A 16,121-nucleotide genomic window follows, 5' to 3' on the forward strand; every position below is an offset into this window, starting at 1 on the left:
AGCAAGGAAGGGGCAGCCTCTTTTCCTTGGTGTCAAGCAACAGGACCAGAGAAAATGGTTACTAGCTGCACCAGGGAAGGTTTGAGCTGGATGTTAGGAAATACTTCTTCACTGAAAGGGTTCTCAAACATTAGAATGGTCTGCCCAGGGCAGTGGTGGAGTCACCATCCCCAGGGGTGTTCAAGCAGCCTGTGGACCTGGTGCTTAGGGACATGGTTTGACAGTGTTGACCCTTTAGTGCTGGGTCAAAGATTGGACTGGATGATCTTTGAGGCCTCTTCCAACTGGATGTTTTCTGTGATATGCAAAGGATGGTTTGTGACAAACAGAGTTGGCAGGTATTTTTCATGTCCTCAGCAACATCCAATGGGACAGAAAGGATTTGGAATCAAAGGTTCACTCTCTCAGAATCAAATTCCAATTTTTGGTGCAAAAGCTAACTACCAAATGGGTCTCTCTAAGAATGAAACATATCTACCTGCACAAAAAGCATCTTGTTTCAGATGTAACTCTATAAGGAAAGGATAAAAACATTACCTATGCGAGGAACCTCACTGTTACAATATGCTCTACTCTATATTGTATGTCTGTGTCTTTAAGATAATCACAAGAAATTATAACCATGCTTCAGGAGGAGCACAGGTTTGTAATTACCAGCAACCAGATGAATCTACACATCAGCAATTTGCACACTTGCATGTTTCCATGCTTCTCCTGCTGTGAGAGTGAAACATGGAATCAGTGGGGGGGTAAAAACCCACACTTCTTAAAGCTTAGGGTCCAGACTCCAGATGTTTCCACTTTCTTTTGTGTGAATTATGAATTTAAAAAAAAAAATCTGTAATTATTTGGTGCAAAAAATAAAAGCAAGAGCTAAGTAACAAGGCTAAAGCACTCTTTAAATGAAAATGCCCCAGAACCTTAAAAGATTAATGGAAGAATAGAACAGAAGCACAACTGAAAATGTTTACAGCTTTGATAAACCAAAATTGAGCTTAAGACATTATTCTGAAATATTTGTTGAAGGTCTTCCAGCAAATTCTCATTTACAGTGATGGCTTCACTAACAGCTGCATTTGTTCAGCAACAGGAGAGTTAGCAATGGCAAAGTCTGTTTGAATCCATAAAGCCTCTCTGACTGCTCTGTGACACAAATTACATAATCACAGAATGTATCAGGTTGGAAGGGACCCTAGAAGGTCATCTTGTCCAACATCCCTGCAGTGAGCAGGGACACCTCCAACTAGATCAGGTTGCTCAGGGCTCCATGAACTTTCACCTTGAATGTCTCCAGGGACGGGGCCTCAACCACATCTCTGAGCAACCTGTTCCAATGTTTCACCACTCTCATTGTAAAGAGCTTCCTCCTAATGTCCAACCTAAATCTACCCTGCTCTAGATTAAAACCATTGCCCCTCATCCAACTGGTACAAGCCCTTCCCCAGCCTTCCTGTAGGAGCCCTTCAGATATTGAAATGCAGCTATAAGGTCTTCCTGGAGCCTTCTCTTCTGAGAGCAGTTCTCTCAGCCTGTCCTCAGAGGAGCAATGCTTTAGCCCCTGATCATCTTTGTGGCCCTCCTCTGGACTTGCTCCAGGGGGTCCATATCATTCTTGTGTTAAGGGCCCCAGAGCTGGACACAGTACTCCAGGTGAGGCCTCACCTGAACAAAGTGGCAGAATCACCTCTCTTAACCCGCTGGCCACACTTCTTGATGCAGCCTAGGATGCAATTGGCCTTCTGGGCTGCAAGTGCACATCATTGGCATGTCCAGTTTCCCACCCACCAATACCCCCAAGGCATTTCCTGCAGGGCTTCTCTCCATCTCATCATCCCCCAGCCTCTACCAATATTAAGGATTGCCCCAACCCCAGTGCCTTGCACTTTGCCTTACTGAACCTCTGGAGATTCTCCTTAGCCCACTCCTCTAGCCTGTCTAGGTCCCTCTGGATGGGACCCTGTCCTTCAGTCTTAGCAACCACAGCACTCAGCTTGGTATCATCTGCAAACTTGTGGAAAGTGCACTCAATCTCACTGCCTATAGCACTGATGAAGATCTGAAAATGTCAGCAAAGACAGAAAAGCTTATAAGAAAGCTGGGGAGGGACTTTAGGGTGTCAGGTAATGATAGGACTAGGGGGAATGGAACACAAATAGAAATGGGTAGATTCAGATTGGATGTTAGGAAGAAGTTCTTCACCATGAGGGTGGTGAAACACTGGAACAGGTTGCCCAGGGAGGTGGTAGAAGCCTCATTCCTGGAGGTTTTTAAGACCAGGCTGGATGTGGCTCTGAGCAACGTGATCCAGTGTGAGGTGTCCCTGCCCATGGCAGGGGGGTTGGAACTGCATGATCCTTGAGGTCCCTTCCAACCCTGACAATTCTATGATTCTATGATTCTGCAAGGAGATAATTACTCTGCAGCTCTGAAGTTCCTTTTACTCTGCAGCTCTGAAGTTTCTTTCTGAACTTGCAATAAACATTACACTGAAAGCTGCTTTGGGGTGACTGAACAGCTGCTTTTACTTGGATTTTTTTTTCAAGGGAATTTTTGTCTCCTCTCTTATGACATGAATCATAAAATCATTATGATAGGTGTAGTCAGAGAGCTCCAAGAACTGCTATGAACTTTTTTTTAAAGGGATTTTCAAATATGTATTTTGGGAAATGGGCTTCAAATTTTGAATCTGTGCTGCTGCTCTCATTCAAACATGTAAAGGTTCAAAATCATCTCTGTGAAATAAACAGCACGTGACTGTCCTGCAATGATAGTGTTCAAACACAGGAGAGATGCCTCTGGCATTCTTCAAAGTTAAAACCTTAGCTGAGTAGCTCAGTGCCTGTGTACCCCACACAGGAGAGTGGAGAAGTAATAATTAAATATCTGTCCTACAGCCATGTGGAGAGAGTGACACTAAATCCACTTCTTCCAAATAATTCTCTGAAGTGCCTCTTTATGCCTTTGTTCTTTACATAGTAACTTGGGTCAAATCAAAAGATTTCCTTTTTACACCACTGCACCTGCACTACATGAAGACAGCCAAGGTTATGGAATACCTCTGGATTTTCTCACTGACACTATTTCCCAAGCCAGAGCTACCGGACTGCTAAATTTGGTATCGAGGGACTGCTTATGCATAAGAAACTCTTGAGAAATGCTGATCTCGTCTAATTTTCCTCAGTTTATGTCCATTTTTTTATTTAATCATAACATTTAAAGCTCAAATTTTCCGGTTCATGCAACAGGCAGGATCTTCCAGGAGGATCTTACTCCCAAACTGTCATCTGCAACATCTCTTTGTAGGCACAGCTTCAGCCTCTCCAGAATGGTTGCCCAACACACTAAAGCTCAGGGCACCAACTATTTTGAAGAGCTTTTTTAAGATGTATAATTAAATTATTCTTGCTTTGTTCTATTGTGTTGCACTATTAGACTGATCCTTCACTGTCTCCTTCCTCCCACTTCCAGGGTTTCAGTTACTTTTCCATGTAAAAGACTTGTTTGGCATGCAGAGGGGAGGAACCACACAAATTTTCTTGCAGAACAGCTTTTTAGTGAACAAAGAATCAGTTTGTGCTTTAGACACCAGTTACAAATCCACGACTAAGAGCTCACTAGGAGCTGTAAGTCTGCTGCATGGTGTTTCTCAGACCTTGTCCTTGACTGCCAAAGCATCTGCAGCCAGCTCTGCTTGCCATTCCCCTCTCAGTGCTTCCAATCCTGCTGCTGAGGTGGCAGAAACCAGCGTTCTGCCAGGCCTTACCTACTCTGCTTTGCAGAACACGCTAGCTTATGTTGCTGATCCGATGGGTTTGCATGTACAGACTGGAGAAACCAAAATGCACACCAGGCCAGTGTCAGTCAAATCTGCCAGAAGGGCAGCAACAGGAGTGCTTGAGGGTAACTGCTAGACACTCTACATGGGTGTTAAATGAATACCAGTCAGCCCTGAAGTTCATCTGCATCACTGGCTTTAGTGTTGGCTTATGTGAACCTATTTTGTACTAACATGGACAATAACTGACCATTTACCTTATGTCAGTTTAGTCCTTTAAACATTAGTGGGCTCTTTTTTTTTCCTTTTTTTTTAATTACTTTTTTTTTTTTTTTTGTTCCCTAGTGTCATGGCCAGTTGGGATTTTTTGAGTTTAGGTAGGAACTAGTTAAGTAAAAGAATCACACATGTTGGGGATGCTTAAGTACAGAAAAATCACCCAGGTAGGTCAAACTTGACAGGGACCATGATCATATCTTACAGCTTTAAATTAAAAAATAAGGAGGCAGCATGCAGAGAAGTCTGTCTGGGAAACAGAATAAATGTGGTGGGATAGTAATATACAATTTAATCCACTCATGAATAAAGATGACTTAAATTCATTTGCAGTTTTGCCACTCATGAGTTATAAGGTTTTTAACTTGTTTGGATAAATGCGTCACCTTATTCCATCCCATCATCATCAAATACAAATTATTAAAATAAGACATGGACAAGCACATCTTTTAAGTTTACATGAATCTTGAAAAAAATTCAATATTGCAGCCTGGAGAAGGAGAGTGACTGCTTTAAAAATACAGGAACAGAATGCATAAAAAGAGCACTTACTTGCCAATTACCTTTCACAGTTCTCCATTTTTTAATTTCTTCTGCATGCTTCACGACTGCAGGTCGATTCACATACACTTTTGACATCCAGCCAAGTTCTAGGGTGGGAAAAGGGGGGGGGGGGGAAAGTTTCATCTATATTTGTGTTCTTTTAATACACAGTGTGGGACTTCAGAAGATAGTTGTAGCTTGGTTCAGAACCTCTGAAGAGCAAGTTGTGCTTTCATGTCGTTTTGGGGGCTTTTGTACTTATCCCCAGTTCAAAATATCATAACAGCACTCACTTCTCTTAGGGCACTGGATGATTCACACAACCTGGTTTGTTTACCATTACAACTGAGTGAACATACTGCTGATGAGAGACGCTGCATTGCCAGACCTGGACTGTGAAGTTTATGATACACGTAGAATATAAAAAAGCCTCACAAAACAGCCTTCTGCCATTGCTTGCTGCTTCACTTCTTGATTCCAGAATATGCTAACATTTATTCAGTCCTTTGCATATCTGCTGGCACCCAGAATACAACAGCATTTTTTGCATGCATGAACCTTTCTTTACAGGAACTAGTCCCCACATGGTCTGCATCAAGAGAAGCGCAGCCAGCAGGGCGAGGGAGGTGATTCTCCCTCTCTACTCTGCTCTGGTGACACCCCACCTGGAGTACTGCATCCAGTTTGGAGCCTCTATTACAAGAAAGATCTGGACATGATGGAACATGTCCAGAGAAGGGCCATGAGGATGATCAGAGGGCTGGAGCTCCTCTCCTATGGAGACAGACTGAGAGAGTTGGAGCTGTTCAGTCTGGAGAAGAGAAGGCTCCGAGGAGACCTCATTGTGGCCTTCCAGGCTCTTACGGGGGCCTACAAGAAAGCTGGGGAGGGACTTTTTAGGATGTCAGGTAATGATAGGACTAGGGGGAATGGAACAAAACTAGAAACAGGTAGATTCAGATTGGATGTTAGGAAGAAATCCTTCACCATGAGGGTGGTGAGACACTGGAACAGGTTGCCCAGGGAGGTGGTAGAAGCCTCAACCCTGGAGGTTTTGAAGGCCAGGCTGGATGTGGCTCTGAGTAACCTGATCTAGTGTGAGGTGTCTCTGCCTGTGGCAGGAGCATTGGAACTGGATGATCCTTGAGGTCCCTTCCAACCCTAACAATTCTATCATTCTGTGGTCACCAAAACCTCTGGACAAACCCTTGCACAACAAAGTATTTGAGTTGTTATTGTCTAGAGATAATTTTGCTGGAGCACCTCTCCTACAAGGACAGGCTGAGGGAGCTGGAGCTGTTCAGCCTGGAAAAGAGAAGGTGCTGGGGAGAATCTAATAGCAGCCTTCCAGTACATTAAGGGGGCCTACAAGAAGGTTGCAGAAGGACTGTTTACAAAGGCTTGCAGGGGCAATGGTTTGAAATTAGAGAAGAGCAGATTTAGGTTGGATGTTAGGAGGAGGTTCTTTACCATGAGGATGGTGGAACAAGGGAACAAGTTGCCCAGGGAGGTAACTGAGGGCCCATCCCTGGCGATATTCAAGGTCAGGCTTGACAGAGCTCTGAGCAGCCTGATATAGTGAAAGACATCCCTATCTACTGCAGGGAGGTGGGACTAGATGACCTTTGGAAGTCCCTTCCAACCCAAACCATTCTATGATTCTATGAATATCTTTATTTCTGTGCCTGAGACACAAGTTTCCTTGAAATTTGTGAAACTGTAGGACATCAAACCACTGTGCACAGCATAGGCAGAAAACTTTAAAGAACATTCCATTAAAAAAAAAAATCTGAATTCCATTCTGCCTGTACAACTGTGAGACATTATGCAGCTTACTAAAGGAAATAAAATGGTGTAATAAAAAAAAAACAAAAAAAAAAACACATGGTGAGGAAGGACAAAAGTTCTGGCAATACACAGCAGCAGATGGAGACTTCTGTCTAACACAGACCTTTTATTCAAGCCCACTTCTCCATTAATTAAAGCAGTGGGCAAGTAAAAACAAATATGTCTCACCATAATTGTCTCTAAATAGACTTTCAAAGTTTGCCTTGCGAGGTCTCACCAAATCTTTAAATCTAAGTGTCTCTGTTCAGAACAATCACTCACAATCACAATCCCAGCTTTTTAATATTTTTTTTAATATTAAAAATCAGAATAAAACTATTATTTAAAACAGAACTGACTGCCTTTGGCTTCTGCCCCCCCCAGTCCCCTCCTCCCTCAAGCTTTATGATTTAGTATCTGGCTAAGGAAAACTGTATTTAATTAGGCTTATTAACCTTGCAGTGTGAACACGTCTTCTTTTCTTTTTTTTTAAATTAGTCATCTGCTAGTCATCTGCACAGTCATGTGGCTTCAGGGATAAAAGTAATTAAAGCAGTTACACTATAGCTAATTAGCCAATATTCTGTAATCACTCTTCGAGTTTACTTTTTTTTTTCCCTCTGAAGACATTTGAAAAAATTATATTCAAAATCTTAACAGGAAATTCATCTCCTCTCTTTGAAGAACATGAATCCAAAAATACCAAGCATTTCCTCAGAAAACAATAAATAAACCTACTTCATTAGTGTAATTACATAAATATCTAAGACACTTAACACATTCCTCATAAAACAGACTAAGCTTTTCAAAAGCTTAAAAAAAAAAAAAAAGTGTAGATGGCATCCCTTCAGATGGTGAAACAGAAAGCTCAAGAATGCCTGAGGCTGTAGTTTCACAGGCATTTTAAGGCAGCACTGTCCCCAAAAGAAGCTGCCTCCCCAACTGGTTATTTCCTCTTCTGTGCCAGAAACAGCATGTGTACTCCTGCTCTTACCGTGAACACAGATAAAATGGGTAAGGGAAGTGATGAAAGCTGTTATTTCTGGAGACACGAGTGAAACTGTAGCCTGAACCTGCTGGAGTGGAGAACTGAGAGATTCAGCTGGTCACAGGGTGACCCCAGCCGGCCATGCACAGCCAAGCAAAGCCACCGAAGAGAGAAAAGTCCTCACGTTCAGGCCTTTTTACAGTTACCCTACTATGTAAGCTGCTTAGAAATTTGGGGTTTATTCAGTTTCTTTGAGTCAAAAGCTGTAGTTATTTTTCCATAGTGCCTCTTGCTATGGACCTATTTTATGGATTCTCCTTATACGAGAGAAGTTTAGTCTCCAAGTCACCAGCATTCAGATACTCAAAGAAGACCACCACAGCATGAGCCCTGAACTAGAAACCAAACTATCTTGTGACATTAATGAAATCACACAGTGTCATAGAATCATAGAATCATAGAATCAAGAAGGCTGGAAGAGACCTCAAAGATCGAGTCCAACCTGTCACCCTACACCTCATGACTATCTAAACCATGGCACCAAGTGCCACGTCCAATCCCCTCTTGAACACCTCCAGGGATGGTGACTCCACCACCTCCCTGGGCAGCACATTCCAATGGCCAACCACTCTCTCTGTGAAGAACTTTCTCCTCACCTCCAGCCTAAACCTCCCCTGGTGCAGCTTGAGACTGTGTCCTCTTGTTCTGGTGCTGCTTGCCTGGGAGAAGAGACCAACCCCCTCCTGGCTACAACCTCCCTTCAGGTAGTTGTAGACAGCAATGAGGTCTCCCCTGAGCCTCCTCTTCTCCAGGCTAAACAGTCCCAGCTCCCTCAGCCTCTCCTCATAGGGCTTGTGCTCAAGGCCTCTCCCCAGCCTCGTTGCCCTTCTCTGGACATGCTCCAGCAATTCAACATCTTTCCTAAACTGAGGGGCCCAGAACTGGACACAGTACTCAAGGTGTGGCCTAACCAGAGCTGTGTACAGGGGTACAATGACTTCCCTGCTCCTGCTGGCCACACTATTCCTGATGCAGGCCAGGATGCCATTGGCTCTGTTGGCCACCTGGGCACACTGCTGGCTCATGTTCAGGCGCCTGTCAATCAGTACCCCCAGGTCCCTTTCTGCCTGGCTGCTCTCCAGCCACTCTGATCCCAGCCTGTAGCTCTGCATGGGGTTGTTGTGGCCAAAGTGGAGCACCCGGCACTTGGATTTGTTGAATGCCATCCTGTTGGACTCTGCCCATCTGTCCAGCCTGTCAAGGTCCCTCTGCAGAGCCCTTCTAACAGATCAACACCTGCTCCCAGCTTGGTGTCATCTGCAAATTTACTGATGATGGACTCAATCCCCTCATCCAGATCATCAATAAAGACATTGAACAGGATGGGGCCCAGCACTGATCCCTGGGGGACACCACTAGTGACAGGCTGCCAGCTGGATGTGGCACCATTCACCACCACTCTCTGGGCTCGGCCCTCCAGCCAGTTCCTAACCCAGTGCAGAGTGCTGCTGTCCAAGCCACAGGCTGACAGCTTGGCCAGGAGTTTGCTGTGGGGGACAGTGTCAAAGGCCTTGCTGAAGTCCAGGTAGACTACATCCACAGCCTCTCCTACGTCCACCAGGCTGGTCACCTGGTCATAGAAGGAGATCAGGTTGGTGAGGCAGGACCTGCCCTTCCTAAATCCATGTTGGCTGGGCCTGATTCCTTGGCCATCCTTCAGGTATGCAGTGATTGCCCCCAAGACAATCTGCTCCATGATTTTCCCAGGCACTGAGGTCAGGCTGACAGGCCTGTAGTTCCCAGGTTCTTCTGTCTGTCCCTTCTTGTGGATGGGTGTCACATTGGCCAGTTTCCAGTCTTCTGGGACCTCTCCAGTGAGCCAGGACTGGTGGAAAATGATGGAGAGAGGCTTGGCCAGCTCATCTGCCAGCTCTTTCAGCACCCTAGGATGAATCCCATCAGGTCCCATGGACTTGTGAATATCCAAGTGACTCAACAAGTCTCGAACTAATTCCACACGGATTTCAGGAGTACAACACTGCTCCTTGACCCCATCAACCAGCTCAGGAGGCCAGTTATCCTGAAGTCCTCCTGCCTTACTGTTGAAAATGGAGGCAAAGAAGGTATTTAGAATCTCAGCCTTCTCCTCATCCTTAGTTACAATGTTACCCTCCACGTCCAATAAAGAGTGGAGGCTCCTCTTGCCCCTCTTTTTAGCATTAATATATTTATAAAAATGCTTTTTGTTGTCCTTCACAGAAGCGGCCAGTTTAATTTCTAACTGTGCTTTTGCCTCTCTAATTTTTCTTCTACATGATCTAGCAACATCCTTAAACATATCACTAGTTGCCTCCCCCCTTTTCCAAAGGTGATAAACCCTCTTTTTTTCCCTTAAATCCTTCAGGAGCTGCTTGCTCATCCAGGCCGGTCGTCTTCCCCGCCGGCTCATCTTACGGCATGTGGGAACTGCCAGTTCCTGTGCCTGTCAACTGTAGATCAAATGAAACAGATCACTACATCCTTCAGAGAACTTTTAAAAATCACTGACAAGCCTTTCCTCAGAAAGGCAGCTACAGAACAATGGGAGCCTGGCTTTCTGCAGGTGCAAGTCCTCTGCTCTTCCCTCTGATCTTCCCAGGTCCAGAGACCTCTCCCCACCCCAATAACCCAGCTGTCCTGTTATGGTCCTTGTGACTGTGGAGTAAAACAGGAGTTGCATAAACTCCCTAGAAAAAGATGTAATGAAAAGTCATGTAATTGATGAGCTGTGCCTGCCTTTTCCTCCAAAGAAGGACTAATTTGGCCACTCCACTCAGTGACTTATTTCCAAGACATTTACCTGTCCTTCAAATTTGATTAAAAACCAGCAGATTCAAAAGGTGTTATAAAGGAACAGTGAAGAAGCAGAGCCACAGTACAAGCTAAAACCAGCTATTAATATATTAGAACAGAATTACACTGTCTTGAGAAGGGATGCAACACTTCATTATCTAAATGCCACTTGCCAACAGGCTAGCTCTCACATGTAAATGGCTCAGAAATACCAACTATAATTAAAAATCTCAATTGAAACATAACGAATGTATTTCTGGCCCTTCAACTAGAAGGGCTGAGCAACATAGATAAGACTTTCTTTTTTTCAGAATCCAAGAACATGCTTTGCAAAAGACCTGTAACTATTCACTTCTCAGAATATATACATATGAATACACACATACCTAGACAGAGGTAAAAAGAAAATCTATATAATCATAGAATAATTTGAGTCAGAAGATCTCTAAAGGTCATTTGTCCAACCTCATGTGCTCAGAGGGTCAGCTCTGAGCTCAGACCAAGCTGCTGAGGGTTTTATTCAGTTGGGTTTTGAGAGTCCCCAAGGATGGAGACTGCACAGCCTTCCTGGGCAACCTGTCTTATCATTTAACTGTCTTTCATGAAGAAGTTTTTCCTTCTCTCCAGTACAAAATTCTGTGCCTCAAGATGCAAGCCTGCTGTCTCTGCTTTCTTGATACCCTCCCCATAAGGACAAGCAGGTTGCTGTTAGGTTCCCTGAAGCCATCACTTTCCCAGGCTGAACCTGCCCAGCTCCATCAGCAGGTGCTGCAGCCCCTGACCACTGCAGTGGCCCTCTGCTGAACTTGTACCAGCTTGTCCAACTCTTTCTTCTATTGGGGAACAACAAATCCAGACAGTCTTCCAGGTACAGTGTAACAAGCGCTGAGCAGAGTAGACAATCCTTCTTCTACAAGCTACTGCCTGTTGGCATGACCCAGAAGGCCACTGTCATCTCTACAGCCAGGGTACTGCTGGCTCCTGCCCATCTTGCTGCCCACCTGGTGCTGAAGCCTTACAGCAGAGTTGCTCCCCAGGCAGGCAGGCCACAGCCTGTGTGGCTGCCTTGGTTCATCTTCCCCAGGGCAAAACTCTGCCCTCAGTCCTACTGAATGTCTCTGGGCTCCTGTTGACCTGTTTCCCAGATGTCTGGGTCTCTCTGAGTGATCCGGCTAATTCAGTCTCATCTGCAAACTTCACGAGCGAACACTCCCTTGTCTCTTAACAGGTCACTGAAAACAAATGTTAAACAGGATGGGTCCCAGGCTAGACTCCCTGCATTACCCTGCTCATTACCAGCCTCAAAGGAGAGCACAATCTACTGACAATCACCTTCTCAACCTAATCATCCAACCAGTTTTATAACTATTTCATTACCCATCCATCCAAATGTCCCAACATGGATATAAAATACTGCAACAGACAGTGTCAAAAGCCTTGCTAAAATTGAAGTAAATGACATCCACTGCTCTCCCCTTGCCAACATATCCAGTCATTGTACTATGGAAGGCAATTAGGTTGGTCAGGCAGGATTCACCCTTTTACCAACACAATAAACGACAAAACTACCTGACAGGCAATCAAGTCTGCTTGTTTTGTCACAGAACCTTATGCAGGCCATTCCTCCCTCCAGTCTCCCTATTGAGTGGCCTGAAGAAAGACTTGTATCTAGGCATAAGTTCAGGCTCCACAAGTTACCTGCTTGTTTTTCAACATCCTGCTTGCCATTTTCTGTCTCTACCCAAGGTTACTCAATGTTTCTTTCTCCATGACTTCTGAAGTTGCATCAAAACTTCATCTGCAGGGAACAGAAAACCCACGTGGCAGATGTCTGCTTGCCCACAGTTAATCCAAAGGAGGATGTTACTAGCTTATACTACAAAATAGATGCTCATTCATGTGTTTCAATATTTTGCTGTGAAGTGGCATTAACAGCTTGCACCTGCTGCCCTAGTGAGACCTCACCTGGAATACTGCATCCAGTTCTGGGCTCCCCAGTTCAAGAGGGACAGAGATCTACTTGAGCGAGTCCAACAGAGGACTACGAGGATGATGAAGGGACTGGAGCACTGCCATAGAAGGACAGGCTGCGAGCCCTGGGGCTTTTTAGTCTGGAGAAAAGACGACTGAGAGGGGATTTAATAAATGTCTATAAATATCTGAGGGCTGGGTGTCAGGAAGAAAGGGACAGACTCTGCTCAGCTGCACCCTGTGATAGGACAAAGGCGAATGGATGTAAACTACAGCACAGAAAGTTCCATCTCAACATGAGGAGGAACTTCTTCACTGTGAGGGTCACAGAGCACTGGAACAGGCTCCCCAAAGAGGTTGTGGAGTCTCCTTCTCTGGAGACTTTCAAGACCCATCTGGATGTGCTCCTGTGTGACCTGCACTAGATTCTATGGTCCCGCTCTGGCAGGAGGGTTGGACTCGATCTCCAGAGGTCCCTTCCAACCCCTAACATCCTCTGATGCTGTGATTCTGATGCTTTTCACAGACCATGGTAATCCAGCATTCTTGGAAGCAGAGCAGGAGAGGCTGAATCCTTTCAGTCCCTTGAAGGTATTGCAGTGAAGGCCAAGTACCTAAGAATGACTCCATAAGCAATCCCTCTGGAATGACAAACTTGTAAAGTTCCTTATCCACCTTCTTTACATGACTTTCTGTATCAGTCTATTAGAGCAGAGACACTCTGACCAGCTCACAAAAATCACTGTCCTTTCATCTGTGCTACATGCAGATGTTCTTTATTCACTGTAAACACCTTGCTCTTCTACTAAGGAACGGGGACAGCAGGAGGGAGGTAAGGGGGGAGGGAGGATTAAGGCCTTTTACAAAAATTTATTTATTTATTAAAAAAAAATCACACTGGAAAGCATTGTATAGTATGATTTGAGAACAGTTTGGCTTGTCACTGACAAACAAATGCATGCTCTCTAAAAGCTGCTTAAATAATGACATTTGGTAGCTAGCACATAAAAAGCAGACAAAGCATGTGTTTTTTTAGTAAAAGACGTTACACCACTAGGTGTCCCTGTTAGAAAACTTAAATCCCACAAAATGCTCTGTGAGATACCGGGCAATTCGTTTGAATTACCACGAAGCTGGCAAAACCTTCCAAAGTCAGAGGAGTCAAGTGTGTATTGTCTGTCCAAGGATGACAGACAGGAAGTGAACTGATTTCACATTCAAGTTTCTGGATTCCACACACACTGACAATTAACTGTAATATTAAGTTACCAGTGATAAAAAGCACAACTTGCACCTTAAGTAACTGCAATCCCACACTAGCTTTTTTCCCTGACTGACACTGAGATTTTTACCATTATATTATTAACATGTTTGTTGACCACCTGCAACCAAACATTTCTTTTGCAGGGAGAACTGATGCAGAACTGATTGTTGCAGGTGCTTCAAATTATTTAATTTGCTCTAGACTGAGGGAGAAAGGTTTGTTAAGGTAGTTAATCAAATGACTACAACTGAAACTACCTGTCCTTGCAAGCAGTCCACGAATAAGTCTATCAGAGAGCAACCTGGCAGTGCACTTCCAGGTTTTAAAACACATCAATGATTCTGGTGAACAAAAACACTGTGAACTCTCTGTTGTCCACAAGCTAATCATTTGAAGTGCATCTTAGCTCTGTAAAAACCCTCCTGCTTGTGACTGACAGCACAGCCTCGTGATACCGTGCAGAGTGGCCTTCTGAACTCTGCTCATGCTAACTTTGAGATCTCTCTGTCCCACACCAGCTGTCCTTTGCTTCTTGTATCTCCTCTACTTAATTATCCACCTACTCCTCCTAACCACCACTGCAGTTTGGGCTTGCTGGGTGCAAAGTCAGAAAGCTGTAGCCCTTTCTCCTTCCCCACCCTCCAGCAGTTAGCAGATGAGAATCAAGCTAATAAAAAGCGCTTTGAACTTCCTGGGGGAAAGGAAGTACAAAGAAGCTTCTTCAGCAAGAATTAGACAGGTTCACGAGCCGTGACCGGGCGCAGCTCCGTGACAAACCCTGCGGTGCTGCCCCTTCTGTGAGCTGTGGCACTGCTCAGAGCCTCTCCAGCCAAGGCCCAAAGGGATGGGCAAACGTCAGCTTCTGTTTAACCTGAAGTGCCAAGGGGAAAGCAAGCCTCCTACAGGCCTCGCGGGTAAAAAGAGGGCCCGAACAGCATGTTACAAGCACACGTTAAACGATCTAAAGGAAACGTCAGTCTATTGCTATTTTGGATTTTCAGGAAGACAAGAGTTTGCAGTCTCCTGGCCTGAGGTGGATCAGCCGGGGATCGGTGAGCGGCCCGGGCGCTCACCGGCACTTTTCCGCCCGTTCCTAGGGCAGGCGGCCCTGCCGAGCCGTTTGCCGCCTCGGGAACCCCTCACGCCACCGCTCCGCAGCTCTCTCCGGAGGAGCCGGGGCCCAGGCCCTCCCCGCCCCTTACCCAGCTCGGTGCCCGGGTTCCGGCTCGTCATGGCCCGCGCTACCGCCGCCTCTCCGCCCCCGCTGACCGACCTGGGCGGGGTGGGCAGTCTTCGGCCTCGCCGGTCCCGCCCCACACAGGCGGGCAGCAGAGTAAGGCGGACTCGGAAGACTTGCCGCGGCTCCCCGGACACGCAGCTCCCCATCCGCCGTCGCGTTAGTACCGAGCCCACGGCACCGCAGCTGTTGGTAAAGGGACATGGCTTACCCTTCTACCGCTCAACCTCCACACGGTGAGAGACCGCTGCCGATTTGCGGCAGGAATTACCAAGACAGTAGGTTCCTTTAGTGGCAAGTAACTCCAAACCTTGATGAAAATGAGTCCAGACAGCTTCCACTTTCTTCGAGTTGAATCTTCAAGGCAGGAGCAGCTCCTGTAACATGTTCACAGTGAGCTCTAAGAACTTACCGACCCTGTAAAGCTTTCTAGCAACACCTGCAAAATGAAGGTCTAGTAACAAAGCCACTGACTTCATGACTTTTCCCCCTCGAGTTGTAATGACACAAACTGCCATGAAAAAAAGTATGAAATATTGTTGATATTTTCATTTAGATGAAATGTTTTGCAACTTTAGCCTTACTTGCTCAGTGTAAGCAAATAAACCACAAACGGCAGCATTGTGTAAAGAACCAAAGGGTCACAGCTCCAAAATCCAGACACTATTCCAGAGGTCTCTATGACACATCCTACTTGAATTATGGCACAAAGACCAGTCCTTGCACTAAGTTTCACTGTGGGGTGAGGAATGCATCTCTCCGTTTGTGAACAGCTTCTAGGCTGAAGTATTAGATTTGGAGTCTTCATAGCCCATGTATTAATTCCACTGAAGCTTGAAACAATTAGCTGTAAATCAGAGGGTTGCAAGTTGCTTGTTTCTGGAGTAAAATTCAAATGGACACTACTCTAAAATTAGTCTTATGGTTGTTTGGCAACATATTCTCAACAACATCATTGCACTAAGAAACCACAAATTATGGTATTTGTTTGCCTTACTTCCCACACCAATAGTTGGAGGGGGGCCTCTGTCAGCCACCTCAGCCGAGCCACCTACTTAAGCTGGCTCAGATACAGGTTCCCTAGGACCCACATCGAGTTGGGTTTTGAGTACCTTGAAGAATAGAGACTTCACAATCTTTCCAGGGAACCTGTTCCAAGGTTTGACTGTGATGCACAACAGGAAAGTATTTTCTTATGTTCAGATTGAAACACAGTACTATGTATACCCTCGTTTCCAAATGTTAAACTTCAATTTTCTGACAAGCAGTACTGTATTCTTGGGGGAGCAAAGTAAGGGCAAGTCTGAATAAACACCTCTAACTTTCCTCCTTTCTCCCCAGCAGTATTATGTAAACCTTTCAGCATAACATTAAAGGAAATGACAAGTAGAAGAATGGCATTATTTTC

General features: G+C 45.2%; 1 protein-coding gene across 1 annotated transcript in view; it reads right to left on the reverse strand.

The window, feature by feature from the left end:
• The window catches only part of DERA (deoxyribose-phosphate aldolase), a 58,334-nt gene extending 43,625 nt beyond the window's left edge, over positions 1 to 14,709 (reverse strand). Inside the window, exons 1-2 of the mRNA XM_054386887.1 lie at positions 14,679 to 14,709; positions 4,604 to 4,701 (exon numbers count right to left, since the gene is read on the reverse strand). Of these exons, the coding sequence (XP_054242862.1) occupies positions 4,604 to 4,701; positions 14,679 to 14,709 (129 nt within the window). The remainder of the gene's footprint in view (positions 1 to 4,603; positions 4,702 to 14,678) is intronic.
• Positions 14,710 to 16,121: the final 1,412 nt, after the last annotated feature.

The sequence above is a fragment of the Indicator indicator genome, chromosome 14 (assembly GCF_027791375.1).
Source record: "Indicator indicator isolate 239-I01 chromosome 14, UM_Iind_1.1, whole genome shotgun sequence".
NCBI lineage: Eukaryota > Metazoa > Chordata > Aves > Piciformes > Indicatoridae > Indicator > Indicator indicator.